Source organism: Diaphorina citri, unplaced genomic scaffold, assembly GCF_000475195.1.
Source record: "Diaphorina citri unplaced genomic scaffold, Diaci psyllid genome assembly version 1.1 scaffold1468, whole genome shotgun sequence".
NCBI lineage: Eukaryota > Metazoa > Arthropoda > Insecta > Hemiptera > Psyllidae > Diaphorina > Diaphorina citri.
The window spans coordinates 22,956-38,970 of NW_007378894.1; the positions used below are offsets into that span (position 1 = coordinate 22,956).

General features: G+C 37.5%; 1 protein-coding gene across 1 annotated transcript in view; it reads left to right on the forward strand.

The window, feature by feature from the left end:
* Positions 1-16,015, forward strand: part of LOC103516034 — a 46,649-nt gene that overhangs the window by 19,494 nt on the left and 11,140 nt on the right. The window contains exon 7 of the mRNA XM_026828550.1: positions 562-783. Coding sequence (XP_026684351.1) covers positions 562-783 — 222 coding nt within the window. The remainder of the gene's footprint in view (positions 1-561; positions 784-16,015) is intronic.

Here is a 16,015-nt window from a genome sequence, read left to right on the forward strand (position 1 = left end):
TACCTGATAGTGTTTGTGCTCAGGCAGACCTGATCAGGTGTGCCTGTCAGGTCTATATGACAGTGTGTGTTCATCAGGTATCAGGTAGATCATGTCCACCTGTCAGGCAGACCTGACAGTGAGTGGCTGGTTTTACTAAAGACCAGAATTCTTCTGTAACATCTTCTTTTCGGGCATTAATCATTTTCTCGTTTCTACCCGATTACCAACTTCTTTTTCTTCGGGCATTATCCATTTTCTCGTTTATCAACTTCTTTTTCTTCGGACATTATCCATGTTCTCGTTTCTCCCCTCGTCACAGGCTCAAGCTCGGGCTTTCCAATCTGATGCTGGTGCCGGGGACCAAATGGTGCGTTATCCATTTTCTCGTTTATCAACTTCTTTTTCTTCGGACATTAACCATGTTCTCGTTTCTCCCCTCGTCACAGGCTCAAGCTCGGGCTTTCCAATCTGATGCTGGTGCCGGGGACCAAATGGTGCGGCTACGCTATCCATTTTCTCGTTTATCAACTTCTTTTTCTTCGGGCATTATCCATGTTCTCGTTTCTCCCCTCGTCACAGGCTCAAGCTCGGGCTTTCCAATCTGATGCTGGTGCCGGGGACCAAATGGTGCGGCTACGGAAACGGAGCTACCGGCTTTACCGACCTGGGCAGCTTCTCCAGCACAGATCTGTGTTGCCGGCGGCACGACTCTTGCCAGTACACCATTCCCGGATTCAGCTGGAGGTACAAGTACTTCAACATGAAGCCGTTCACGCTGAGCCACTGCACGTGCGATCAGAGGTAAGCGAGATTTCCACGGTCACGGGGTTGACTTTGTCCTTTAGATATAGATTTAGAGTTTTGGAGTGATCCTTGTAAGTATCCATTGTTAAACTTTGTAAGAAAGTAATAAGACTTGTAAGTATCCATTTTTCTGTACATATAAAAATCAGAGTGATCTTCTTCTGGACTCTGATTAAAAGCGTTTAAAAGCGGTTCTCGGATCTTCCTGAGATTTTTCCTTTTGAAATACATTAAGTTGGCGCACTTTACTTAAATTTGCAAAAAAATAAAATAAAAAATAACCCCCCTACGACTCTCGAAGTATGTAAAGGCCGACCCTCATATCCCCTACTGTCCTACACTCACCTATGCCGCTACACTTTTATCAAGGTTGGAAATTTCTGTTATACAGAATGATGTACTTACCCAGGTTAAAGAACATACTCGTACTTCTTAAAAAATAAGCTTGAGTGAGAGTTTTCAAGGAGTTACCTTACTTAGATCCATACGAGTACCGAGTAGCAAGCGATAAAAGGTGCGGTGCGTTCTAAAACCGCTCCGAGGTGTGAAAGTTTCCTTGACCAAACGCTAGGCGCAAGGAAGGGGCCCTAAAAATCATTTTGATCCTTCATAGATATGATCGTATCTATGAATTTGGGCTAAAAGCGATTCACAAACTTTTAAAATCAAGTCGTATTAGGTAAATATTTAAATCTTAAGTATACTTATGTCTTATATTATAAAAACTCTGTAAATAGACCTTGCCAAAAGGCCTATTATATCTAAAATAAATAAATCAAGAATCAACTAAGTGTATTCTACGGTCGTACCTACTATTCTACTTACTTAGACCGTCTGACTTGGTACAAATCACTACAAGAAGAGAAGACACTGTAAGATTCAAGTCAATCAACTAAGTATTCTACGGTCGTACCTACTATTCTACTTACTTAGACCGTCTGACTTGGTACAAATCACTATAAGAAGAGAAGACACTGTAAGATTTAGTTGAGTTTTTCATTCACTATTTCCCTAACCACTCCCATTGAATAACAAAAAATATCCGTGAATAGTTAGCTTTTTAACTTTTAGTTAAAATTACAACTGTTTGACAGAAGAAAAAAAAATAATAACCCTATTCATCAAACAAGTACAATATGTAGATCAGGGGTTATAAACTGGCACGATGCACTTTTAAGGCAGCCCCGGAACTGAGAAATCCCTTTAATCGATGAATTCCCTTGGTGTCTCAGGGCAGCATAAGTGACCCGTGACCAGAGAAAAAAAAATAATAACCCTATTCATCAAACAAGTATAATATGTAGATCAGGGGTTATAAACTGGCACGATGCACTTTTAAGGCAGCCCTTGGTGTCTCAGGGCAGCATAAGTGACCCGTGACCACAATCTGAAAACCGCTGATGCACCAGAAGAATTTAAACCCCGGCACATTTCAACACTCATTAGGGATCAATTATGTGATGATATGGTGTTGATGCGGTTGAGTTTGTGGTTTAATGATGAGGTTTTTATGTAGAAAATGAAAAAAATCCGCCCACTTTTACTTTTCAAAACGAGTGTGGTCAGAGGACACACTTAATAATGGGCACCACCTATTCTGTGTGGTTGAGTTTGTGGTTTAATGATGAGGTTTTCGTGTAGAAAATGAAAAAAATCCGCCCACTTTTACTTTTCAAAACGAGTGTGGTCAGAGGACACACTTAATAATGGGCACCACCTATTCTACTTTTGATTAATTTGATTATTAATTTTCAATTCTAAGGAATCCAAAGAGATAAACACGTACGGGAAGATATTCACAAGATCATAAGTCATAAGGAGGCAAAGAGAAAGAAAAATTGTCGTGGGAAAATACCCACTAACTCGGTCCTGGAACGCTCCGTTTAAAAGAGTTCTTGATTTTATGCCTTGAGCTGTGATTTGACCAAATTGTGTAATAATTACCGGAGAATGTTTAGCTAATCTGCTTAATTTTGTCTCACCAAGTGAGAAGCATTTAAAGCATCAGACAAATGATGGAAAAAAACATTAGTCTAGTCCTAGTCTATCCAGAAACTCCTATGAACGTCAGTCTATCCAGAATCTCCTATGAACGTCAGTATATCCAGAAACTCCTATGAACGTCAGTCTATCCAGAAACTCCTATGAACGTCAGTCTATCCAGAAACTCCTATGAACGTCAGTCTATCCAGAAACTCCTATGAACGTCAGTCTATCCAGAAACTCCTACGAACGTCAGTCTATCCAGAAACTCCTATGAACGTCAGTCTATCCAGAAACTCCTACGAACGTCAGTCTATCCAGAAACTCCTATGAACGTCAGTCTATCCAGAAACTCCTACGAACGTCAGTCTATCCAGAAACTCCTATGAACGTCAGTCTATCCAGAAACTCCTATGAACGTCAGTCTATCCAGAAACTCCTATGAACGTCAGTCTATCCAGAAACTCCTATGAACGTCAGTCTATCCAGAAACTCCTATGAACGTCAGTCTATCCAGAAACTCCTATGAACGTCAGTCTATCCAGAAACTCCTATGAACGTCAGTCTATCCAGAAACTCCTATGAACGTCAGTCTATCCAGAAACTCCTATGAACGTCAGTCTATCCAGAAACTCCTATGAACGTCAGTCTATCCAGAAACTCCTATGAACGTCAGTCTATCCAGAAACTCCTATGAACGTCAGTCTATCCAGAAACTCCTATGAACGTCAGTCTATCCAGAAACTCCTATGAACGTCAGTCTATCCAGAAACTCCTATGAACGTCAGTCTATCCAGAAACTCCTATGAACGTCAGTCTATCCAGAAACTCCTATGAACGTCAGTCTATCCAGAAACTCCTATGAACGTCAGTCTATCCAGAAACTCCTATGAACGTCAGTCTATCCAGAAACTCCTATGAACGTCAGTCTATCCAGAAACTCCTATGAACGTCAGTCTATCCAGAAACTCCTATGAACGTCAGTCTATCCAGAGGGTTTTTTTTTTTTTTTTTTTTTTTTTTTTTTTTTTTTTTTTTTTTTTTTAACTTTGTTACTATGGGATTCTGTGGTACTTTGGTACTAAATGACAATGGTAGTGAAGTATGATAGTGCATTTTATGGGAGAAAGAATGAAAGCTGTGAAGTGCTTGAAATGCACTCAAGGAATGCGCTTTGTTGTGTAAACAGTGACTTGGATGTGTGAGAATTTGAAAAATCCGTAGGTAATAGGAATGTTGAGTTTGTAAAAAGTTTGAAAAAGTGACCATAAAATGTTCATGCCTCTCATTCTTGCAAGTAAGCTCAGCCAGCCCATGTAGTTAGCTTGGTTGGTAGCGTGTTTGCCTTGTCAGTGCTAGGTTGCGGGTTAGATGCCACTGCTCTGGTCAAAGCTCATGATTGATAAAGATCTATTAGATCTAAAGTCCAATATAATTTTCAATTTTCTACTATGCTAAATCTCGAAACCAAGTTGAGTTCTACAAAAATGACAAACAAGAACTTCCTAGTCCTACTATAGGACTTATAGGATAACTCTGGGTGAATCTAATGAAGACTGCAGCTTTCCTTAATTTGGAAAACGACGTCACGTCAGAAGGCTTCTGACGTCTACAAATGCGGTCTCCAAATCAAAGAAAGTTCAAATCAGAAGTCAGAACCTTCAACAACACCAACACTACTCGACAAAAACATGGACATGCAAAACAGCTAGTCGAACACGGAACCAGTCAAAGAGTGGAAAGAACAATAAAAGAGAATACTGTTAGAAAAGATATCAAAGTTGATAACAAAACGTTAGAACATTAGAAATGATATCCAAGTTGATATCAAATCCGATCCAAATCTTATTCCCAATACACATTTTGAAGATTGATTTCAAAATTGTGCGTGCTATATTCAATATTGTTCGTGTAGACTCTAGGAAAGTTCAAATCAGAAGTCAGAACCTTCAACAACACCAACACTACTCGACAAAAACATGGAAATGCAAAACAGCTAGTCGAACACGGAACCAGTCAAAGAGTAGAAAGAACAATAAAAGAGAATACTGTTAGAAAAGATATCGAAGTTGATAACAAAACGTTAGAACATTAGAAATGATATCCAAGTTGATATCAAAACCGATCCAAATCTTATTCCCAATACACATTTTGAAGATTGATTTCAAAATTGTGCGTGCTATATTCAATATTGTTCGTGTAGACTCTAGACGTTCGTGTAGAAACATCGAAGGTGTTACAATGGCCTGTCACTACAGTTCGATTGATATTTCATGCTGAGTTTGGATGAACATAGGGCCATAAACATAAATATAGACAGGACATAAAATATTACCAGCATACCAACACGTTTCACAAATATTACAAGAAACAGCGAATTTACAATACCTAGTTTGAACCTGCTTCCGTTATGTTATGTTGTGATACCATTATCAATGCCAAAATTTTGGGCTAGGCACCCTACTCGAAATATCTGGGATTTTGATATTGTGTCTAGGAATCTATTGCTGGAGATTCAACACCGAAAATGAGAAAATTTGAAAAATCCAAGCATTTCTCAGGGTATAAAAGAAATTACATGGGTACTTATTGTATATTGTATCTAATCGTAGGCACCGAATTGCCTAGGCTGGACCACCAAAAGACCTCGGGGGCCAAGCCACTCGCCTGGGTCAGTAGAAGGGTGCGGGTTTAATCCCCAGAGGGGCATGAAATTTCGAGATGATTTCCAGTATAAATACCTAACTTGATCTTACATAGGTACACATATGATGTACCTATAATATTATAGTTTGTACTACATTCTACATTGTTTAGAACTTTCGTTAGACACACATTCGTTTGACTGTCATGTCCTCAATTCCTCATCTTTCAAAATGGAAATCAAAAGTTCTAAATCATGATTTTCGGTGTGATTACAATAGAGGTGAAGAAGATGAAGTCTATATGGAGGCCTAAGTTTGATGAAGCAGATAACAGATAAAACACCCATCTAGATCCAAATATAAATAGATATAGATAATAATGATAATATGTAGATTATAGAAGATATGTATGTACCTAATATGTAGGTAGGTAGGTTATGTTTTTAACGATATAGAGAGGGTGGACCAAAAATCATTTGAATATCAGCATCTCAAAACTAATTGTTCATAATATGTAGATTATAGAAGATATGCATGTACCTATGTAGGTAGGTAGGTTATGTTTTTAACGATATAGAGAGGGTGGACCAAAAATCATTTGAATATCAGCATCTCAAAACTAATTGTTCCAATATGTAGATTATAGAAGATAATATTATGTATGTACCTATGTAGGTAGGTAGGTTATGTTTTTAACGATAGGTATAGAGAGGGTGGACCAAAAATCATTTGAATATCAGCATCTCAAAACTAATTGTTCTTACAGTTCCTCCTGTCGAACCTCTTTTAAATTTTAAACAATGGCTGAAACTTTGGATTTAGGCTTTAGGGACCTCAAACCGTGTTTTGGCACGAAAAAGAAAAACTGACCACCTCAAAGTTCTGGCGTATACATTATCTTTTATCTACTTTTCTTCCTATGGGATAAGGAACATTAAAAGTAGTGGATATGTCAAAAATTCGGAATTAAGGAGCGCGGTAGCGCTCCGCCCCGCCAAGTCAAGAAAGTTTGACCGTCTGTATCTACTTTCCGTATTATAGGATAAGGAAAGTAAATATAAGCCACCCTGTATCCTGTATCTCACTTCTAGTATGAAGATATTTATCAATTCATCACTGCGGTTTGGTCATTCATTCCTTCAACAATACCAGAGTGAGTGACAAATTAGTTGTCATCATCTCGAAATGCATCACTATACAGGGTGATCCCAAACTCAGCGGTGAAAAAAAAAATACTATATCTCCAGGGTGTTTCCAATCTCAGTGGTGTACCTACTGGTCAGTAGGATGTTTAGCTTCTACGAATCTCATACACAAAAAGCCAAATCCGAAGCTCTAGTGTAGAGGCAAACAGCCCTAAATGGTTTGGTCATTCATTCATTCCTTCAACAATACCAGAGTGAGTGACAAATTAGTTGTCATCATCTCGAAATGCATCACTATACAGGGTGATCCCAAACTCAGCGGTGAAAAAAAAAATACTATATCTCCAGGGTGTTTCCAATCTCAGTGGTGTACTGGTCAGTAGGATGTTTAGCTTCTACGAATCTCATACACAAAAAGCCAAATCCGAAGCTCTAGTGTAGAGGCAAACAGCCCTAAAGGAAGGGTTAAGCTTGTACAAATCTAGTAGGGTGGGCTTTGAAGCCTTTGAATCTGGAGGTTGGTGGTTCGAGTCCAAGTCAAGTCTTGAAATTTATCGTAGTTTATAAAGCGAGGAACGACATTTGTGGCAACCAGTTTTGCTTAACAGAATTAATTAATTTTGAAAATTCCTAGTCCCCTATAGGTACAGGGTGTTCAAACATCTATTTCGTCACTTTTTAGTCCGTCCTTCCTTTATTATTACAATAGTAATAAAAAGGTATAGTGGACGGACTATTGTATTCGCTTCGGTGTCGTCTGTCAGTCTGTCTGTCTGTCTGTTCCCATAGAAGGACTTATCCAAACCTGGTCGACCTATATATCAAATTAAAGGTCACTAGGTCGCAGGTTCGATGCCGCTGCTCTGGTCAAAGCTCATGATTGATAAAGATCTATTAGATCTAAAGTCCAATATAATTTTCAATTTTCTACTAAGTATGCTAAACCCAATACCTAAGATTTATTTTTTAATTTATTTGTATGCTATTATGCCATTCCTACTAGCATATGAAAACATGAATTTCCAGTTGCATCAAAAATGTACATGCATTTTGGAAATTACTTTATAAAATGGGTGCCAACATAATAGGTAGGTACTCCTTATACAATGAATATAAAAATTCACCAAAATATTTTTAATAGGTAGGTACCCAAATAGTAGGTACTTGCAAATAATAATAATAATATTGAGCATAACTTCTCTAGCTTACATGCTGTACTACCAAGCATACTCCGTGGTAACAAAAGACCCAGCCCAATAGGTAATAATTCTAATAAGAAAGGTGGAAAACTACCTGGCCTGGGTATAACACCATGCCTTTCCAGCCTTTCAAAACCAATTCACCTATTGGGTAGGTACTTTTTAAGTTGAACACCTATCCTAAACTAGGTTTCAGTCTATCCAGAAACTCCTACGAACGTCAGTCTATCCAGAAACTCCTATGAACGTCATCAGTCTATCCAGAAACTCCTATGAACGTCATCAGTCTATCCAGAAACTCCTATGAACGTCAGTCTATCCAGAAACTCCTATGAACGTCAACCTTCTGTAGACATCATTTTAGAGAACTGACCGCCCGCTCATTTAATGTTCTTTTCTTGATTACTTGTCTAAACAATGATTTGGGTACCCAAGAAAGAGGTTGACATTTCTAGACCACTCAAAGAAGTTGATATTTCCTAAACTTTTGACATTCCGTCAATCGATTCCGTAGGATTGTCCAGACCCTAATCAATTTTATCAGTGATCTTCCTATGTTATCTTCTTTACTGATACCCATATTACATTGTTTATCGTGCCAGAATATACATAGTTAGATTAGTAAGCTTTGTTCGTTCATTAGGTTCATTCAATTCATCACCTGTCAAATTGTTTGATTACATCTACTATTTTTTGTATTGGCGTTTTTGGTTATTGGTCAACTTTATCAGCACGGTCATTTACAAGCGGAAAAGACGTGTTACGTAACTAATTAAACCAAACACACAACAGAGATTTATTGTTTTTGATTATCTTGGCATGAGTTATGTCCATCAGCCCGACCTGTCGTGTTTTTTGATTAGGACCAAATTTGTTTGAATCCTAAATAATCCTAATGACAAAATGACAAATATAATAGTCACCAATAGTGTGATAGGGTTTTACAGGTCAACTTTTATCAACTTAAACTCCATGATTTTCCAGGGAAATCTTCCAAATTTGTTTGAATCCTAAATAATCCTAATGACAAATTGACAAATATAATAGTCACCAATAGTGTGATAGGGTTTTACAGGTCAACTTTTATCAACTTAAACTCCATGATTTTCCAGGGAAATCTGGCGGGAATCGAACCCGTGACCTAGCGCTGACAAAGTAGACGCGCTACCCTCCAAGCTAACTAAACACCTAGACGAGCTAATTAAAGTAAAAAGAAAACTCTTTGATTAGAGAGCTGTTGAGGTTCTTTTAGTTCTTTCTCCGTTAATGGCCTCTGATGGTATGTAAGGTACTCATAGCTATTGTTTTGTACTTTATTAATTAATTAAATTAAATAATCATTAATTAATAACCCATATTTATATTGATTATTCTTTAATTCAATTATTTTTAATTTAATCAATTTCTTGACACCTTGGACGCTTCGAGACAATGAGAATAATTAGGAAAGGTTTAATGCACAAAGCTTCAGAGGAGAATACAAAGGAATTTTATCTTGGTTAAAAGTCCTTGAGTGGAGAAATTGAATAGGCTGATGATCCAGTAAAGTTGATAGATTTTGGAACTATTAACAAGATCATAAAGAGATGATCATAGTAACTCACTCTTCTACGAGTCAGATCCTAAAACAAGTACAGTAGAACCTCGATTATTTCAACTAATTGGGACCGGGGTAGGTAGTTAAAATGATCGAGGTTGAATTGATCACTTTCTATGATCTACTGATGATCCAGTAAAGTTGATAGATTTTGGAACTATTAACAAGATCATAAAGAGATGATCATAGTAGATAATGATAACTCACTCTTCTACGAGTCAGATCCTAAAACAAGTATACAGTAGAACCTCGATTATTTCAACTAATTGGGACCGGGGTAGGTAGTTAAAATGATCGAGGTTGAATTGATCACTTTCTATGATCTTTTCCTCTGATAAGACTTTGGAGTTGAAATAAGTCCTCTCTTTCTTCCCTCTATCAAACCTCTATGGAACCTCGATTATTTCAACTGATTGGGACCGGGGGTAGTTAAAATGATCGAGATTGAATTGATCACTTTCTATGATCTTTTCCTCTGATAAGACTTTGGAGTTGAAATAAGTCCTCTCTTTCTTCCCTCTATCAAACCTCTTGGGAAACTAGTATAGCTCCGCTATACTGTAGTAATAGAAAGTAAAAAATCAATTGTTTGTTAGTTTAGTTTGACTCAAAGTACAAAGTTCGAGATCACATTTTAAAGCGCCAATCCTAAATCCTAACCCATCTCCTGAATTATTTATTTATTGAGATTCATACAATCAACTTTCTATGAACTTTTCCTCTGATAAGACTTTGGAGTTGAAATAAGTCCTCTCTTTCTTCCCTCTATCAAACCTCTTGGGGAAAAAAAAATCAATTGTTTGTTAGTTTAGTTTGACTCAAAGTACAAAGTTCGAGATCACATTTTAAAGCGCCAATCCTAAATCCTAACCCATCTCCTGAATTATTTATCTATTGAGATTCATACAATCAACATAATCATCAATAAAATTATTCATTTGATTGAACTTTCCAGTCCATATTGTATAAACTAAAACAAAATGAAAGTCAAAACCTAGAAAGGAATCAAAAGTTAAGGTTACGTCGTGCGTGGTTGGTATGTGAACAAATGATTGTCTGCAATATCACGTGCTGCAGGCTATTTCGGCTTTATATATTTATTGTACCTATACTTTTGTAAATATTCCAAATAAAAAGATTTAAATAATAATAATAATTTCCGACATCAAAACCAAAGTTCAGATGCATAACATAAATCCTTACCTTGCAGCTTTAATTCCTCTCATCTCAGTTCCATGGAAATCTGGATAATCTGGATGGTTTGTGAAAAAATCCATCAGTGTGATCATATCTACTTGAGACAAGTCGGCAAGTTAGTTGGGTTGGCTTTGGAAAAATCAGCCTCCATAATGAAAACTTGTCAATGTTTCAAGTGTAGGTCCACAGAAAAAAGAAGTTGTCCTTCTCTCTTCGATTTCGGGACGATAAGACCTTCATTGTTACAGTTCCCTATATCAAACCTCTTTAAAAAAGAAGAAGGAATTTTTGTTTGATTGGTTGTGAGACAGTCAATTGCGAGATTAGACAGGCTGGCTAGCCATTAAGACAACAAACTGTAGGTTACGGGTTAGCTTTTAGAAGATCCTCAAATTTACCTATAAAAATAAATAAGAGGGTACCTCTCATTTATTTTTAACTTTTGGGTCACCCTGTATGGTTGGTTTGTATGTTTAGTATAATTGGTTTAATTGGTTGTGGTTTTATCTCACAGGTATTTTTGATTTAATGTTGCATATTAAAGATTAATGTGTAACCAACATGGCTGTTTGTTTAACTGTTTAAATAAGCCACACACTAATATGTCATGCAACGTTTATGGGGGGAGCGTTCACCGATAGGACGCGGGAGCTATAAGTTCCTTTTATTTTGTTCTTTATGACAGAGTTACAGGGTGAGAATGTGGCTTGTTTTCTCTACTCAGCAAGGGAATTCAGCAAAACGAAATTTTTGAAGGTTTATTATAAATAAGCCACACACTAATATGTCATGCAACGTTTATGGGGGGGAGCGTCCACCGATAGGACGCGGGAGCTATAAGTTCCTTTTATTTTGTTTTTTTTATGACAGAGTTACAGGGTGAGAATGTGGCTTGTTTTCTCTACTCAGCAAGGGAATTCAGCAAAACGAAATTTTTGAAGGTTTTTACTTTTTTCTATTATGACTTGTAAGACAGAAAATCGTGAGAGTCGACAGCCAGCTAAAGGCCCGTTCAGCCAGCCTAGCTTATAGCTTGGTTGGTAGCGCGTCTGCCTTGTAAGGCTAGGCCGCGGGTTCCATTCCCGCACGGGGCTAATTTTATCCTGAACAGATGAGGTTCGTTCTCGGAACGGCTGGCTTTCTTCTATCCTATTGTCCGTCTCTCTTCGATTTCGGGACGATAAGACCTTCATTGTTACAGTTCCCTCTATCAAACCTCTTTAAAAAAGAAGAAGAAGAAGGAATTTTTGTTTGGTTGATTGTGAGACGGTCAATCGCGAGATTAGACAGCCTGGCTAGCCATTAACACAACAAATGTAGGTTACGGGGTAGAGACGTTTTATCTTTTAGAAGATCCTCAAATTTACCTGTAAAAATAAGAGGGTAGGTACCTCTCATTTATTTTTAACTTTTGGGTCACCCTGTATGGTTGGTTTGTATGTTTAGTATAATTGGTTTAATCGGTTGTGGTTTTATCTCACAGGTATTTTTGATTTAATGTTGCATATTAAAGATTAATGTGTAACCAACATGGCTGTTTGTTTAACTGTTTTTTTTTTTTTTTTTTTTTTTTTTTTTTTTTTTTTTTTTTTTTGGGTTTTTTTGGTTTTTTTGGTTAAAATAACATCGATTTCCACCCGGTGCGAACTTTATCCTAAACAGATAAGGTTCGTTCTCGGAACGGCTGGCTTTCTCCTATCCAGTCCTCCTTCTCTCTTCGATTTCGGAACGATAAGACCTCCCACTCTCTCTCTCTCTCTCTCTCTCTCTCTCTCTTTTTGAGTGAATGTACTAGACCTGCTAGTTTCTTTCAGTCCCACTCATCAAATTTTCCGTAGAAATAGGGCGCTCCCGGGGCCCTTGAGGGCCCCTGGGCGTAAATTTCATTTATGCAACACCCTGTATAAGACACACCTTGGAACCTCTAATCTCAATCTCAGGTGCAGTTTTTATATTTTGACACATTTGAACTTTGTACACAACACATTTCTTCTGGAAATCTGGATTCTGGTTTTGAATTTCATGTTGACAGGTCGAAAGTAAGCTGTAAACCGAATAAGTTCATTAAAATAAAAATTGAAAAAGAAAAAAAGTTTAAAAAATGGCAATAAGATAAGAGTTTTTTTTTCCGAATGAGGCGCTTTAACATGTTAATTAATGTCGTTCGCGCCGAAGATAAGAGTTTTTTAATTAAATTGTTGAGCTTTTTTTTATATAAATTGTTTTATTTAAGTATGGTATGAGTTATCCATTCATTCGGTGTCCAAGGCTAAGGTGTCTTTCTCTTTTTTGATTAAAACAACAGGTACCTACCTAGGTTATGTTGAGTTTTCTAGGTCTCACAGACGCGGAAAGCAGGTAAGTAGGTAAGGTCAACATATTAAATCTTTCAAAAATAAAAGGGGGGAAATAAATTTAAAATTAATTTTAATTTATTTTAAAATTGATAAAAAATAAGAAATTGAGAAAGAAATGTTAGGGTAGTCACCAAGGACTGAAAAAAGCAAAGTCATTCGCTGCGCATAAATTTTGTGCCATCTTTTCGCCACATTTTGGTTTGAATTATTAACGAAATATTATACATCTAATAAATAAAAATAACAAAACCACAAACAAACACTAATAAACAACAATAAAATAACTAAAGAATCGAGTAGAATATTCAAAGGTCTTTACAGGGTTCAACTTAAGAGAGACTTAAATTTTACCCTGGGGTCTCTGGGTCTTGTTTGGGGTGTGTCCACACATAGTAGATTCACATCGATTCGCAATAAATTGGCATCGATCGACGGGCGTCGACTATTTGTAGACACACCTTTAGAGAGGTTACATGTGACTCTAACATGAAATTGCAACCCCCTAAATTTTGTGCCATCTTTTCACCACATTTCAGTTTGAATTATTAATCTATTAACGAAATATCAGGCATTATTAATCAAAATAACAAAACCACAAACACTAATGAACAACAATAAAATAACTAAAGAATCAACTAGAATATTCAAAGGTCTTTACAGGGTTCAACTTAAGAGAGACTCAAATTTTACCCTGGAACTAGAATATTCAAAGGTCTTTACAGGGTTCAACTTAAGAGAGACTCAAATTTTACCCTGGGGTCTCTGGGTCTTGTTTGGGGTATGCTTCAGGTGTGTCCACACATAGTCGATTCACATCGATTCGCAATAAATTGGCAAATTGGCATCGATCGACGGGCGTCGACTATTTGTAGACACACCTTTAGAGAGGTTACATGTGACTCTAACATGAAATTGCAACCCCCCCCCACACACACACACACAGACACACACACACAGTCTTCCGTTCATCCCTGTACAGAAAACTGAGAAGGTGTCAAATAATTTGTAAAGTCCCAAACTCCCATCGCAGTATTCAGAGTCCCAGAGAGGCTGGGCCCAACAGCCCAACATGAAACCTATCCTTGTGTCTCTATGTGGTTCTGCCCCCCTGCTGATTTCTGCTGGGCCTATATCCAATTCCCCTTATCTCCGGGAATCAGTAATATCAGTATCAGTCTCAGTGGCGTAGCGTGTATGTATGGCGGCCATACAACTCAAAAGTTTACTCTAATGCCCATAAATATTAATGGCATGTACCTACTGTGATGGGACTTGGTAGACCTGTGCATGAGTCCTACAAGGCCCTACACTTGAATTTAGACCACGCTACGCCACTGATCAGTCTCAAAACATCTAGCTTATCCTATCTAAAACAATCGTGATAGTGTCTTGCATGATAGCAGCACATTAGAGCCAAGTCGAGTCATTCAAAGTTGCTCGATCACTTTAAAAAGAGAGCCTCTATAAAGACTAAAGACCATGGTAGTGACGTTGAACAACCTAAAAAGATGCTCGAGAAATCAGTGGTTTGCAATCTTAGCAGTGGCGTAGCGTGGTCTAACTCCAAGTGTAGGGCGGACACTAATTTCTATCACAATATCTATCTAATAAGAATACAATAATGATTTAAAGTCAATATTTAAGGGTATTTGAGTGGAATTTTTGAGTGTATGGCCCCCATACACGCCTTACATGGACGCTACGCCACTGAATCTTAGGACGAAAGACAAACAAAGTTCTTATCAGTCATCTTATGCGGGGCAGATTTCATCCTAAAGAGATAAGGTTCGTTCTCGGAATGGCTGGCTTTCTCCTGTACTGTCATCCTTCGATTTCGAAAAAATCAATTGTTTGTTAGTTTAGTTTGACTCAAAGTACAAAGTTCGAGATCACATTTTAAAGCGCCAATCCTAAATCCTAACCCATCTCCTGAATTATTTATTTATTGAGATTCATACAATCATCATATCATCAATTATTCATTTGATTGAAAAAATTCATATTATATAAACATATTGTATAAACCAAAACAAAATGATAGTCAAAACCTAGAAAGGAATCAAAAGTTAAGGTTACGTCGTGCGTGGTTGGTATGTGAACAAAAATGATTGTCTGCAATATCACGTGCTGCAGGCTATTTCGGCATCAGTCTCCTGAAAGCTGAATTTCCAGCGAAAAGTTAAGGTGACAAGTTTTGAATAGGCAACTAGTAGGTATTCTTGAGTGAGAAAGTTCTTACCTTCAAAGTTCAATGAAAATTAGAGCATTCGCACTGGCCTGGTCAAATTTTCATACATCTCATGTCATCAAATCGCATTTCACACCCTGAACATTAATAGCTCTTTGATAGCAATCTTGAAATATGATAAGGTCGAAATTTCCACAAAATAATATCAAGTCTGAATAGGCAACTAGTCTTCTTGAGTGAGAAAGTTCTTACCTTCGAAGTTCAATGAAAATTAGAGCATTCGCACTGGCCTGGTCAAATTTTCATACATCTCATGTCATCGAATCGCATTTCACACCCTGAACATTAATAGCTCTTTGATAGCAATCTTGAAATATGATAAGGTCGAAATTTCCACAAAATAATATCAAATAAAAAACGCGTCCCGAATTTTTTCTGGGACAAAAACGGAAATTCGGGACAAAACGCCCCAAAATGAAAAACTGAACGGGGACGCCAGGACACCCCTTGAATTTCGGGACACCCCCTGAAATTCGGGACTGTCCCGGCCAATTCGGGACGTTTGGCAAGCCTACAATCAACATAATAAAATTATGTAAACAGTGGTTCTAAACAATCCTTGGTAGAACTCACGTTTGGAATTCAGAATCACTTTACCATCTTTTCTTGTGTTGAAAATCGGATCTTTTCCTGGATCGACCAATTGGTGGATTTGTTGGTCTTCGTTGCACTTGTGAAAATTGTCGAATAGATATAAAAAACGCGTCCCAAATTTTTTCTGGGACAAAAACGGAAATTCGGGACAAAACGCCCCAAAATGAAAAACTGAACGGGACGCCGGGAACATACCTATTATTAAAAACAGATAAACAAAATACAGTCGAACCTGGATAAACGAGAATCCAAGGGACCAGCTCA